General features: G+C 42.7%; 1 protein-coding gene across 1 annotated transcript in view; it reads right to left on the minus strand.

Moving 5' to 3' along the window:
• TTC39C (tetratricopeptide repeat domain 39C) overlaps positions 1 to 380 on the minus strand; it is a 40798-nt gene extending 40418 nt beyond the window's left edge. Inside the window, exon 1 of the mRNA XM_054190470.1 lies at positions 61 to 380. Coding sequence (XP_054046445.1) covers positions 61 to 206 — 146 coding nt within the window. The 5' untranslated portion in view covers positions 207 to 380. The remainder of the gene's footprint in view (positions 1 to 60) is intronic.
• Between the last annotated feature and the right edge of the window lie 13784 nt (positions 381 to 14164).

Below are 14164 nucleotides of genomic sequence, written 5' to 3' on the forward strand. Positions count from 1 at the left end.
GGTAAGGCGGTCGGCGGCGGAGGGGCGGCCGGGGAGCGGAGCGGGGAGTGGGTGGGCTACCTGTATTTCTTGAAGAGCTGGTCGGACTCGCGGAAGCCGTTGTTCAGCAGCATGTTGATGCCGGCCAGCGCCAGCTCCGCGTCTTCGATGGGCAGCGGCGCTTCCCCGTCCTCCCGCCGCGGTGGCGGCTGCTCAGAGCCGGCCATAACGCTGAGGAGGGCAGCAAGACCCCGCCGGCTCGCCCCTACCCACCTATCTATCGATCTGTCTATCTAATCTACCCGCCCGCCGCCCCTTACCCGGTGCTGCCTCGGCGTGCCCGCAGTGAGGAGCCGCGGGCGCCCGGTGACCCGCCCGCCGGGCCGTATTCCCCCCGCTTGCCCGCCCGCCCAGCGCTGCGGCGACGCGGCAGCCGCCTCCCGCCCGCAAACCCTCCAAAAGCGGCGGCGCCCGCCTCGCTCCTCAGGGCGCAGGCGCTGAGGGGGCCGCGCATGCGCCGGGGGGGCGGGCGGCGAGGCGGTTAACGGCCGCGTGTATCGGGGCGGCTTCTGTGGCCGTGGGGTGTGGGGGTGGCGCTGGGTTTCCTTCCCCGAGGAGGAGGCGGCCGCCCTGAGCCGCCCTTGAGCGACCTCTGCTCGGGGACGCCATCCCCCTGGCACCGGGGAAGGGCCCGGCGGGCCCCCGCGGGAGGGAGGCGGGTGCCGATGGCCGGGTTAGGAGGGAATCGGTGTGCGGAGCTTGCTTCATTTTTTTCCCCGGTTCAGGTTTTTTTTTCCCCCTTCAGGTTTTTTTTCCCCCTCGGTGTGGCGTCTCTGCCCCCGCACGGCCACGGGTGGGTGGCCTCGGCTTTCCACAGCCTTGAGGCTTCTCGCAAAACCCACTCGGGGATTTTCACGGGTGGGATGTGGGACCTGGGGCGGCAGGTGTGAAGTAATGAAGTCCTCCTTTGATAACGCGGCTTTCCCTTTTCGGAGAAGTGTTGGGTTTTTGTGGGTTTGGGTTTTGTTTTTTTTTTTGGTGGTGGTGTTTTGTTGTTTGTTTGTTTTGGGTTTTTTTTGAAGTGTTTTTGTCAGTGGCCAAGGTCACTAGCACAGAGGTTTAAGTTCCTCTTTTGTACAGTGGTGACTTTGTGACCTCCCCCGTGCAAGTCTGGGGAGCTAGGGTTTAAAGGAATTTATTCCTTAACTCAATACCTGCCTCTGTGAGCAGCAATGTGAACTTGCCCATGAAGCTGACAGCAAAAATTGGTGTTTTGCAAGTTTGGCTCGAATACAGGTGAGTCTGGCAGGTGTTGCTGAGCACAGGATGGGTGAGGAAGTACACTTACATAAATGTATCTATTCCAACCCAAAATGGCCAGGTACCTGGATACCAAAAACACACTCGCATTGTTTTCAATCCCCTTTGCAGGAAGAGGTTTTCTTTGCTGCACTTAAATTTAGGTGAAGACAAAGGCTGTTACCTACAGCCTGGTCTTGCTTCCTGCCAGCTCGGATGGTGCTACAGCTGCTCTTGTGAAAATTTAAGGATCAAACTTCCCCCCACTCTGCTCCAGTATACAAAAGAATGGGACCACGCTCTACTTTTATTAGCAACACCTCTTCCCTGTCAAGAAAAACATCCGTCTTCCTGTGAATCAAGTAGCAATATTTCTGTACGTGTCTTGTGGGAATCTCTACCACCGCCTCGGGAAATAGCGTGTACCAAAACCTTCTCGAGACAACGCTTTTTGAAAAGCAAGGATTATCTAATGCCGGGAGGCTTCTGAAATCTGTCAGGTGTGAGTTGGGCCCTTTGGCTGATTCCCGGTCCCTCCGTCTTAGTGAGCAGAGCTGGGTACTCAGAGGGGTGTTTAAAGAGAACATGCCTTCTGTTACAACGCACGTCTCCAAAACAGCATGCTCTACGCAGCCTAGAAATCCTCGAGGGCTTCTAGGAAGTCAGCACAGCATGAATCAGGAATGACGTGTTTTCCCATGTATTTGCAGGTTATCTGTGAAATTTGGACTCCAGAAATTCAAGCAGTCTTGCTAAAAGGGAGCTGTAGGTTGCAGTTTCACTGCCTTTATTCTCGCAAAGATAGACACTGCATTCCAGATTTAAAAAAAAAAAATTACTTTTTTAAGGTTATTTCCCATGTAGGATTCTGTAGGTAGGGATTCATGGTGGAGTGGTTTATAATGTCCTTTCCCTTAGTCATATGTAATCAATTGGATCAAGAAGCCCTGAGTCGTCTTATGGATTCCCTGAGAACTCATCATAGAGGAGGCTAACTCCTACCTCCAAGTACCATTTCCAAGGAGCAGCAAAGACACAAGTCCTTTGTGAAACACCTACGCCATTTCTCCAAAGCTAGACTCTTCTTTCCTGGCCTCTGGGTTTGAATAATAGCAGAGCAGGACTACGTGCTCTCTGCAGGTTTTTGGTCCCATGTGCATGGAGGTAGAATTCTTTTGAGATCTTTTTAGCACCCGGTTGCTCCAGACCTTGCTTAGGACAGGAACTGATAATCTGTTCTCTGTAACAAATGCTTTTATAACTATCTGGTATATGGCTATTAATTTTGAAACTCAAGATGTGAATAGCTAAATCAACTCTCCAGAAACAGGGCTATAAACCTATGGAAAAAAATGTCAGAATTAAACTGCATTTCAGCTACTCGAGGAGAGAAGTAATGCATTTGAACACCAGTAATGAAGCCGCATGACATCTGCAGTTTGACTTCAACAGCTGAGCAGCAGCAGTTTTATAGCGCCTGTGCTGTTGTCAACTGCGCTGGAACCGCATTTTTCTGCAGAACTGGATTTGAAAATTCTCCCTGGCCGCTGTGTAGCGGCAGATGAGGTCTTGTGGTGGGTTGCAGTTAGTTTGATTCACACGGAGGATACGGTACTGCTGATTCAGCTTGCTAAAAACGGCCAGGGGAGTGAGGAAACTATGGCAAACAGAGCTACATGGATGACTTGTACTTGCTAATCAAAGCTTGTATTTACTTCCCAGTCTGCCAACACTCTAAACGCCTTTCTTGTTTGTTTGTTGGGTTTTTTTGGGTTTTTTTGGTTTTTAATTCTTGGTAGCTTACTAGCATGATAGGCAGTCATCAGACAGTAATTTCAGCAGAGGGGCCAGTCAGTGGCCAGCTTTCCCCTTGCCCCCACAGCTGGCTGCAGTGCAGTATTGAATAACCCATGCTACTATGGCCTCCGTTGCCTCTCTCTTATGACAAGAGGTTGAGGCAGCTAGTTTGGAATTACTTAAGGACAATAAAGTTACTGATAGTGCGCAAGAATTGTATTTTTAATAAATTAACTGGCCTAAAATTTCCAAGACCTTTACTCTGGATTCCCAGAAGTTGTTAGCTAGATAAAAGGCAAAGTGGCTACAATATCCACATCCTGTAAGAGATACAGATTTGTGGTGGCTTTACAGCCCCTTTGCAGGACACTGGTGGTGTACTACAGGATGGCCTGTACCTTTGAATATTCAATTGCTCTGCCCTTTGACAGGGAGAAGTCCTGCAAGTCATCATCTTCACATACTGGTCCCTGAGTCAAATACTGTTTTTCATTGTTTTTCATCTGTTAGTCTAATTGGAATTTAGCCCTACTATGAACTCCATGAGCTGGAGAGGATGGCAAAAGTTGAAGTAGCAGGGAATAAAAAATTACAGAAAAGTATATTGATTTATCTAAAGCATCAGAGAGAAAAGAGTTAAAAACAAGAACAGACGTCTAGTCATATTTTCTTTAATATCATTTTCATACTCTGTAAATTAGGTCCTACTTGTCCCAGGGCCCTTCTCCACTGTGTCTGGATGAGGCAGTCTAACCCCTTGCTTCTGTCTCAGAGTGCCCTAAATCTGATTTTGTTGGGTTTCTTTTTACCTGTCTTGTTCCAAAACTCAACCTCTGTCCTGGAACACCTCAATATGCCTGGTACAATTTACAGTTTTTAAGATGGAGATGAAATTTCAGCAGTAGATTTAGAATATTTGATCATCAGCAATTAAGTTAAAATCACTGCTCGTTTAAGTAGAAAGAAGTAAAATCCTTCAGCATGGAATTAACTTTTTTCCTCTCTCTTGCAGAAAATGTGACTCTGTGTGTGTATAAAGTGTTGAAAATACTAGTTAAAATCATAAAGACATCTCCCACACTTTTTCAATCTCAGACGCAAACCTGCAGAATCCTCCTGTAGTTTTGAATTCCTTTTGAGGATTTGCTATTCTAGTTAAATGCCAGGTGTGGTCCCACTGTTGGTTATGAAGAGGTGTTACAATCCAGGGTACTGCCATCTTTTCCACACCAGCTGTCAGAGGGGTCTTAATGGGTGTCAGTCACTGCCAGTAACAGCTAGTGAATACAGAAATGTGAGTATCTTCCCTTTTTGAATATATTGTATTTGTTAAGAAAAAAAATTATTAAGTTCACAAGTACATTTCTAAGGAAATGTACTTTTTAAGTAGCTAAAGGCCCTTGTTCTTGGGCTTTGTGCCTCACACTGTGCCTCTGAGTTTTGCAGCAACGAAGGTGCCTGCCTATTGTGTCTTACCACTTAAATATTTATGAGTGGTGAGCTTTACATCTGTTATCATCATGCATTTTCCATCCAGCACAGCAACTAAGCAATACTACAAAGCCAAGCTAATTTTCAGAGCTGGCTCTCCACATTTTCCTATTAATCTACGTTGTCATTTTAAGGGCTAAACCCTGCCTCAGGACACACATGAAACGACTACTGAAATTACTTGTTTGTTCTGTCAATAGACAAGGAGAAGGCATACATATCCTGGTAAAACAAAACAGGCTCAATGAGCCTCTTCATCAAAAGTATTCCAAGGATACTGACATTGAGTCTTTTGACCCTTTCCTCTGATTAAAGAGCATTAGTGTAATAAAAATTAGAAGAATAACCTCCGTTTGTTGCAGTGGACTTTACTCCAGAATTAACTACTCCTTCCTCTCGCAAGCTTTCTGTTTTCCCTGCCTGTTTTTCGCAGGAAGCCTTTCATGTATGGAGAGATACCAGATGGAAAGCGATTGATCTCTCAGTCTCTCTCAGTCAGGGCAGGTAAATTTATTGGAAAGGCAAAAAGGAAAGTGAAAGATGAGACAGGGCAAGTAAGAGCAATTTAATATGTTTTTTCATATTATGATTATATTTTATAATGTTTATTTTTACCCACACTTACTGTTGCTCTGGACCCAATACATAGTCGTATAATGGTATAAATTCATGTGCACACAGAGTTATTTTTGCTGAAGCATATGAAGGTGTATAATTTTTGCTATATAAAGAATGCTAAATGACAGAGCTTTTTAGTGTTGGGGTTTTTTTTTCACAGAATGTGCTAATGGCCAAACATATGCACACACTTCCAGAGAAAACAAAGGAATACACAAGTATTAAATACTAACAGCTGCTCTGTTCAGGCGGCAGCCACATGCTAGCCTGTTTTATGAAAATTAATTGGAAAAACTTCCACACAAAATAATTATCCTCCTTGAATTTTTAAGAGCCAATTTAAAATGTTTTACTTTCAGAGGAATGACTTCCTACAGAGTTAAGATCTACATTTGGTTGTAAAAATACCTGCTCTGTATTGCTAGAGAGGGTGAAATGTAGAGCCCAAAGTGACTGTCAGAAATCCACTAGTTCTAGCCCAGTCCATTCTGGGGAGTCAGAACAAATTCATCTTTGTCTAAATGTCCTTAAAATCTTTTTAGTATGGAGAGTCTGCAAATTAATTTTCCCTCTTCTTGCTCCAGTCACCAATGAAAACAATTGATTGCACCTTTATTACAGAAGCAGGGGGGTAATAGCAAATTCAAATAGGTAAGCTTAATGGTTTTGTGTATGGAGAGTGAGGTAGTCTGTCTTGCCTCACCTGGAAAATATAAACATTTGTTCCACGCCATACCCTTGTTTCTACATTATGGGATCTTGATTGGTGCCCTATTAGTTTTCACTTTTTAGAACGAATAAGAACCTATTCACTTTGACCTTTCACAAGCAGACCATAAATTTTAAGACTATCATCATTTTTGCTGATCTGCTTTGGAGGGTCCATCCAGTTTTCCTGCAGTTTTCAATTGTGCATGAAGCCATGTCACAGACCAGATGCATTTGTGGAGGATTTTCCTCTATGTAGTCCTCTATATACATGTACATATATATAACTGTATGCATAGCATTCACCAACAAATTATTTACCCGGTTGCTGGGGATACGCATTTGTACTTTAAAGCTTATGATGAAAACTGAGTAGTCAGCAAGGCCATAGATAACCTGTGGCAAATATATCAGCCTTAATAAACACCCTTTGTGTTAGTGCTCCACCCCAATCCTTGTAATTTAAAGTAACCAAAAATCCTTGCAGGACGTATTTTGAAATGTTTGGAATGTAACAAACATAGTATCTGGCTAAGGCTTATTTTCCTTTTACTAATTTAGCAGTAAATATTTTCTCACAGGTGTCAAGCAGCTTGATGCATAATGCGATTTGAAATGAGATTATTTAAAGATTACTTGTCAGCAACATTTGTACTTTTCTACTTCCATTTGGGACTTTTGGCATTATATATGTTTTATATTTAGCATCTTAACGTTTCTCACTAGCTTATTCCTCAGTCCACTGCAAAAATAGAATGGCCTCTCTTGGGCTACAGAGGTTTTATTTTGGCCATGTTAGACGTCATGTTTGTTTTTCAGTTTTGAAATCTGCACCTCTTGTCCCCTTATTTTTCCTAGCCTGATAGTAGGGAATATTTTGTTAAAAATTCTAGGGACAAGAAAGTCAATAGACCCCATTGACAGCAGGTGTTTTGTGACACAAGCCACAAGTTTATGTAGACAGATTGTCTGGGTAATCATCTAGAGGAGACTGGGCAAGGCTGTGTGACCCAGCTTTACATTCTTCTCTTTGAAAGATATTCACAACTGCAAAGACCAGTGGTTGAGGTAAACAGAAAGGAAGGCATGAAAGAAAGACTTGTTGGGCTTATGGTTGGGCCACCAAGAGCTCAGCTTGAGAGGCAGAGGGAGGTTATGAAGCAGCCGTGGCAGAACTCTGAATTTCCCTTTCCTGATATTAGCAAAACTGCAAAGAGCGGATTCTTGTGCGGATATCCCTTTTGTCCTGTTTTCACATTTTCTTGTTGGTGTAGGCCTGTAGATGGGAGTACCACTTCAAGGTCTAAGAAAGCATTACCACCTGATAGCCGTATGTCACTCATAGATGAGCAAAGGTTGTCTCACCTGTGTCTTTCAACAAGCCACTTAAATTGTCCATGCATTGGTTCTCTTACCTATCGATGGGGTTGCAACGCACGATAACTCTGTGCATTAACATTGGTGGCTATGCTACATCAAGGCATGCAGTAGTCTACGACTGCCTCAAACTAAAGCATCTTGACTTTGTGTAACTGGAATAGACCCCACAGAATATGTTCATTTGAGCAGCTCTGTCAACAGTGTATATGCCTACAAAGATGGTGAGCTGCTTCCCTTGCATACACACCGTGTTAGCTACTGATATCCTTGTCCCTGATTATTTCAGTTCCTTATGTTTTGGGAGTTTAAGCATGTCTTCAGGAACATAGTGCTCTGTTCTTTACTAAACTCTTCTCTGAGGCTTGCACACACAGACGTGGCAACTGGCTTTTAAAAGAAGCAGTGTGATCTGCAGCACATATCATAAGACAGAAAAAAGCCTAAAAACCATATTGAGAGACAGATGCTACCCCAGATATCAAAGTTTTTATTTCTGGATACTAGCTTTTCATCTGTGAAACTTGTGCTTTGGTCTGAACGCTTTTGCTGCTCACTCAAGAAAATAATTGTACCATTTAATTTAGACAACCATTTAATTTGTGAGAAAAGTCATTGTGTCTGTTTGTATAAAACTAAAGTGAAGGGATCATCTTCTATTAAGGGTGTATTGAGACAGGATGTATATTTGTATACACTCAGGTTACAGCATTATTTAGAGGTAACAGCTAAATAGAACCACGTGTTTAAGTAATCTTCATTCTATTCTTTGCCTTAGTTTGTTCAACAGTCATAAACATTAGTTTATGTGAATGGACTGTCAGTTCATATGAATGGAAGATTCTTTGCATTTTGTTGTGTAAAACTATAAAGCGGACATGAAAAATATACGTTTGCCATTTGGTGAGATTATTTTCTGTATCTGGCAATTTAAAAGAGAATTTAAGAGACTGGAAGCTGGTGCTTAACCAACTAGATTTTGAGCTGACAGTTACATAATGAAATTAAGGAAAACCAGGAATGTATGTGCTATCTCCTGGTACTTCATGAAATAAGCAGCATGTAGTTGACTGAGGTTCCTGTTCTCTAAACTATTAAATGATTTCTCTTTTTGCTTATCATTAAGTTTTCCCATTCTTCCACTCACTTATGGAAACGTAGGCCATTTATTTGGAATAAATGGCATGCTCTGTCCAAAGTCGTTTATAAACTGTTCCTATTTGGGCACTTGTTAATCGAGGTACGTGAATTGGGGAACACTCTTGAGAATTAAAGATTCCTCCAAGCAGTTATTACCAGAATCAGTTCCCACTATGGGAAGTGGCAGCGTTTGCTGTGCAAGTGAAATGCTGCATTGCAGATAAAGGAAGATGGCAAAGTAAAGAATCTGTGTGCATGTAATGGTAGCTACAGAGGTGACTTACAAATCTTACCATGCAACAAGATTTTTATTAAAGTAACAGCAGAATAACAAATCTAATAACCCTCCTCTTTTTTTAAAGTGTATTTGTATTCTGAAAGTACTCCTGCCCTTAAACAGCGCAGTGCCTTTTAAAACCACATATCGGGTGACTTATTCTGTACTGACTCACTATTTATTGTTCTACCAACAGCGTTTTGGGAGGCTGAGAGCTATGTACCAGGCAAGCATCTTAAATTGAGTTGCGTAATTTTAGCCATTATGAGTTACACACGGCAATAACCAGAATAATACAGTGAGAAAAGCTATGCTTTTACTGCGGGCCATTTTTTCAGAGTTCCTCTTCCAGACGTAGCACAAGGAGCACAAGGAGAAACTATCTTTTATTTTCTCAATGCACTTTCCCATTTTTCATCGCATTAGCATTTTTGTCAAATGCTGTTTTCTATGGCAATTCATCCAGCAAGCATTCCCCTCTTTTTCCTTCCATTCCTTTCATTTCAATAGCTCTTGCACTTACCTATTTTTAGGGGGTTTATAAGTACACAAGCACATGTAAATACACATTCTATTTCACATCTCTTTATTTTATTTGCCTTTCACTTGGGGTTCAGCCTATGTTTTCTTCTTTGTTTCTCAACCTTCAAATCATACAAAGCATCCACAAAATAGTTCATAGATGTTAGTTTCCTTGGTGTAAGGCAGAAACTAAGAAGAAATATGTGAGCCCACCAATGTGTCTGGCAATGAGTTCAACAGAGATTTCTTCCGGTGGTGGCACCAAGACACTGAAAAACAAGAAGGTGAAGCAATGCCAGCGAATCCAGCGTCACGGATCCAAGCAGAGTCTTATTATCATGATGAGTCACAGCATCGTAACATGGAGATGCCAGGAGCTAACCACGCTGTGTTTGGGTAGCTCAATACTGAAAAGGACGAGTGGCAAAAGCATTTATAATGGCAATTTTTCCCTGTAATTGGCGGCAGGAGATAATTCCCTGTGGCTTGTTCCTTTCTTCGCTGAGTCCTGCTGACAACACTGCACGATGGTATTTCTATAGCTAGGTTGTAAGGCGATCTAATTATTCCAGAGGACTAAAGTGTAATCAAGCGCTGCATCCATCTTCAGGGAATTAGGTTTCTTGCTTGGAGCCTGAAGCTAAGTTGGCTGCTGCCATATCCTCTTATGGCATATGTTTAAGATGATGTATGGGTGTGTTTTTGTTTGGGGATAACTAACCCCCCTCCATTGATTATAGAAGGAGACCCTAGAGTAGACACCCAGTTTTTATACAACTGAAGCTGTGAGATGAGTAACCACACAGCTCCACAAATGCTGTGGGTTTTACTAAAGTCAGGTAGGTGTTATCTAGCAAGTACCAGTGCTACTGGCTGGTTCCATGTGCACACAAGCCTGTATAGCCATTCTGTTTGCTTAAAATCAAGTAGGTCCACATATTTTTTAACTTTCTGTGGGTCCCAAATGAAAAATAATGAGTTCACCTTCCCTAATAGTAAAAGCTTTAACATTTTTGTCAGAATTTGGTGCTGGAATGTGCTCCCATAAGCACAGCTATGCCTCAAATGCAGGTGCATGTGACGGTGTTACAGTGCTTGTTGGTGCCAGCCAGGGTTGTTTTGTGCATTGCTGCTACAGGACATTCACAAAAAACCTGCATTAGTATTCCCCACTGAAACACAGGAGACTTCATTTTACCTATATGGAAAGCCAGCTTGTGTTTCCAAGCAGGTCTCTGGGCCTTAGTAAGTTTCTGAAAGCTGCAGTCATATTTGCAAGCAGCTACTTGATGCAAAGGCTTTCTGCAATTTGTTTGAATTTGTTATTGCTGGGAATGCCTACATACTATTAACACATACAAGTAAATCCAATGAAAATTTTGCACATTATACCCAAGAACCCTATTTCAAACACGCACAGGAATTCTCCAGCAGAGATCATTATGTAGATATGAAACTTTTACCTCAACAGAAGCCTCGATCAGGCGGCTCGGTTACAATGAGCAAATGCAAAGGGCCACATGCAGTAATCACTGCTGTGCAGATTGTGAAGCCGTTCCATTGAGTCTAATCCCTGCTCGAGGCATGGTGGGCCCTTTGATCACACTCCAGCCCTTTCTTCTCCAACTTGCACCTGCCCTTGCTGAAGCCCGCCCTATTACTGCACTCCGTTTCAGCACACAGATAAATTAAAAGATGCGATGCTAGAGGCTGAAATTTAGGAATAGGCAACGCAGTCTTTGGTTTTCACCAAACTAGAAATTTGTTGTGCTTTGTAAATAACTCTAAACTGTGTCTCTTGGTTGCAGCCCTGAGCAACTTCTGTTTTACCGGTCTACAAAATTTGACTCTGTTACAGGAGAAATGAGGACACCTATCCTAGGTGACAAAATGCTACCTATGGCTTCATTGCCAGGGAACTCTCTACAACTGAAAAGGCAGGCATAGGATATATGTCTTTACTTGATATGATAAGGTTTTATAATATGCCCTTCATAGGCCTGGGTTGGAAACTGTAGGGCAAATGTAAACTTCTTTATGGCTGCAGGGAGTAGAGAAGCCAGTATTTGCCTTGGGCAACTTCAGAGAGGCAAGGGTCAGCCATAGAAAATATCATCAGTCAGAAACAAATCTCCAGAGCTCAGTTTCCTCACATCTGAGAGGAGGAACTAAGAACAAAACCTGCTTATAGCCCCCAGCTAAGCTGGGATGGAGCCATGGCTGTTCGGATTTGGGTCACTTGCATCATGTCTTATGCAGAAAGCTGTTTCTACTAGAAATCGATGTGTCAGAGGATGTTCATCCTAGTCAAAGTTGTATGGAAGGGTTTAAGTTCAGCTGTACAACTGTTCTTCCCAAATAAAAAGGAGGCCAGCGCTCGGTGCCTCTCAGAGATGCGTGTGTGAGAGGGCCCTCTGAGGGGAACAGAAGAATAGGCAGGAAGGGGCGTGGAAAGCTGTCTCATGACTAATTGCTGTTTGCAGCTGCAGATAGACACGTGCTTAATTATCTGCTATATGCATGCAAATTTGGTTTGCTGTCACTAGAGTCCAGATGTTCCCTTCCATTATACTAAGTACAACAAACAAAAGGAAAAGGGTCGGAGAGCAAAAGAAGAGGGGCCAGGAGTGGCAGCTTCGTGCTATTTTCCTTTCCGTCATATGCTAGGCCTGGCCTACCATTTTCCTGAACTCCCCAATGCAGAGAGAGATTTGTGAGTTCACAGGCTGAGAATCTGGTCAGCCAGAAGCTGTTCCCCCAGCTCCCCTCCCGGGGCAATGACGGGGAAGGGGTGCAGGCAGCTGGCAGAGTTTGGATGCCCGGGATGCCATGCCATGCCGTGCCATGCCAGGAGGCAGGAGCTGCCCAGAAGCTCTGAGTCTGGGGTCGGAAGGGAGCAGTGGCTGGGCTCCTTGACACCACCACGTAGCCTGAAATTGTTCAGTCAAGCTAACCAGCTTCTCTCCCGCAGACATTTCCCTTGGCAGGGGTAAATCCTCTCAGTGCAGTCTTATGGCTTTCTTTTCCTTAGGTACCTTTCCTTCTTCAACTATAAAGTCTTGTTCTTTCTCTCCATCTTCTAGGCTCACATCTGTCCTTGAGGTAATTTTTTGTACTGATAAAAAAACCCAGTATTTTTTCACAGGAAGTGAATTGAAACATTCATTTTAACTCTTTGTAGCAAAGTCCTTTTCATAAGATCTATATACATTGTGTTCCCAACATTTAAAAACATTAAGATACACAAACACAACTAGATCCTTTTCTCCTGTCAGCCCAAATCCAGGAACAATGGAGCTATGTTGGTTTATACCGATCATGCACCTGGCCTCTAGTCTGTTTGATGGCATTCAGTGTCTCTTTGGAAGATTTAACCTATTCATTCCATTTTAACTCAATAACACTGATGATCATTAGTGGCTTTGTGGTGTCTGTTTTGAATTAAATTTGTTCTGAGTATATACATCATGTTGATTCGTTTTATCTTTTGTGATAAATGCAATATACATAGATTGAGTGATCACATGTCCTCTTTAAGTGGCTCAGCAGCGGGAACATGTCCTTCCTTTAGCATGGCAATATCAAGTTACAAGAATCTGACTAAATACAACTTATCAGTTCAAAATTTGGTCCTACTTTTCTGCGTGCAGGGATGATGAAATTCCCAGAAGGGTTTTTCTTTTCTTTCTTTTTTTTTTTTTTTTCTTTTTAAGTGGGATGACTGCAGTTACTTCCGATTTCAAGCAGTGTGGGCAAGGGCCGAGCCTGGCCGGGCGCGTTGGATGTTCAGGCTGGCTGGCTCATGGGTGGTGGTCTGAGACCACTCCCCCGGCGCTGCCTTCACTGCTGACGCTCGTCAGGCAGAACGGTTTATCTGCGTGGTCTCTCTGCTTCCACCCCTATTGCTGATGCAAATACCCTTTGCATTTGCGTAAAGTTTCCATTGATGTGTATTTGTATGAAAAGGGTATTACATAACAAACAGATTTAATCTGCAATAACAATTCGCTATTAACCTTGGCAATATCTTAGAATGCATTTTTTATAAACTGTAGGTAAGATTTTCTGCATGTTTTAATAAGGTGTGTGAGCCAGCCCTGTGAAGTGGTTAGATCTTTCCACTAAGCTACTGAACTTTGGATCACGCCTATGCGTTTCCTTGGAGAATTGCCCAGAGTACCTTTAGCTTCTTCGCTACTTTGGTTATTGTCCCCAGGGGTAGGCATTTACCTTTGATTTAACGCAGTACAGCAAAGGGAAAGTTAGAACTTTATTACTGATTTGACACTTTGTTCTCAGGTAAATTTTATGAGTTGAAACCCTTGCCTTAGCCAGAGGAATTGATATCCGGGTGTATTACTGATTCTCCAGGTTTGTAGCATCCAGAAAGTAATTCTAATCAGAAAGTAATAAGAAGGATCTAGAAGTAAGGTTTATGGCAGGTGCTGTTACCTAACAATATAAATCCTCTATTAAGTAATATCTCACGCTGACAGATTTTAGCTTGTTATGTTATTAACACATTGTTAATTAAAACTGTGTCTGCAAGAGCTGGACACATAGCCATTTATTTCTGTATCCTTTAAAATTATTTGCTTTGTTATGTCTTCAGGCTTCAAAAAACGTCTGACCGATCCTTTCTGGATTGAAATTCTAACAGTCTTTTCCATATTAATTTATACATTACTGACATTCCTATGAATGTGATTATTCATTCTTACCAGTGCATAGTCCTCCTGTGACAGGAATCTTAGACACGAGCTCCCGCACAACAGAGAAATCTGTTGCTGTTCCCAGTTTAAATATAACTGAACAGAGACAAAAGATCATGATGTTAACTATCTGTCTTTTTATTCTGTGTAATAACGCAGCAGCGCTCAATCTTTATCAATGAGCGGGTGACATCTTAACAATGCAAATGCATCTCATGGAACATTTCACATATGCTTTACATTC

Source organism: Rissa tridactyla, chromosome 2 (genome assembly GCF_028500815.1).
Source record: "Rissa tridactyla isolate bRisTri1 chromosome 2, bRisTri1.patW.cur.20221130, whole genome shotgun sequence".
Classification (NCBI taxonomy): Eukaryota; Metazoa; Chordata; class Aves; order Charadriiformes; family Laridae; genus Rissa; species Rissa tridactyla.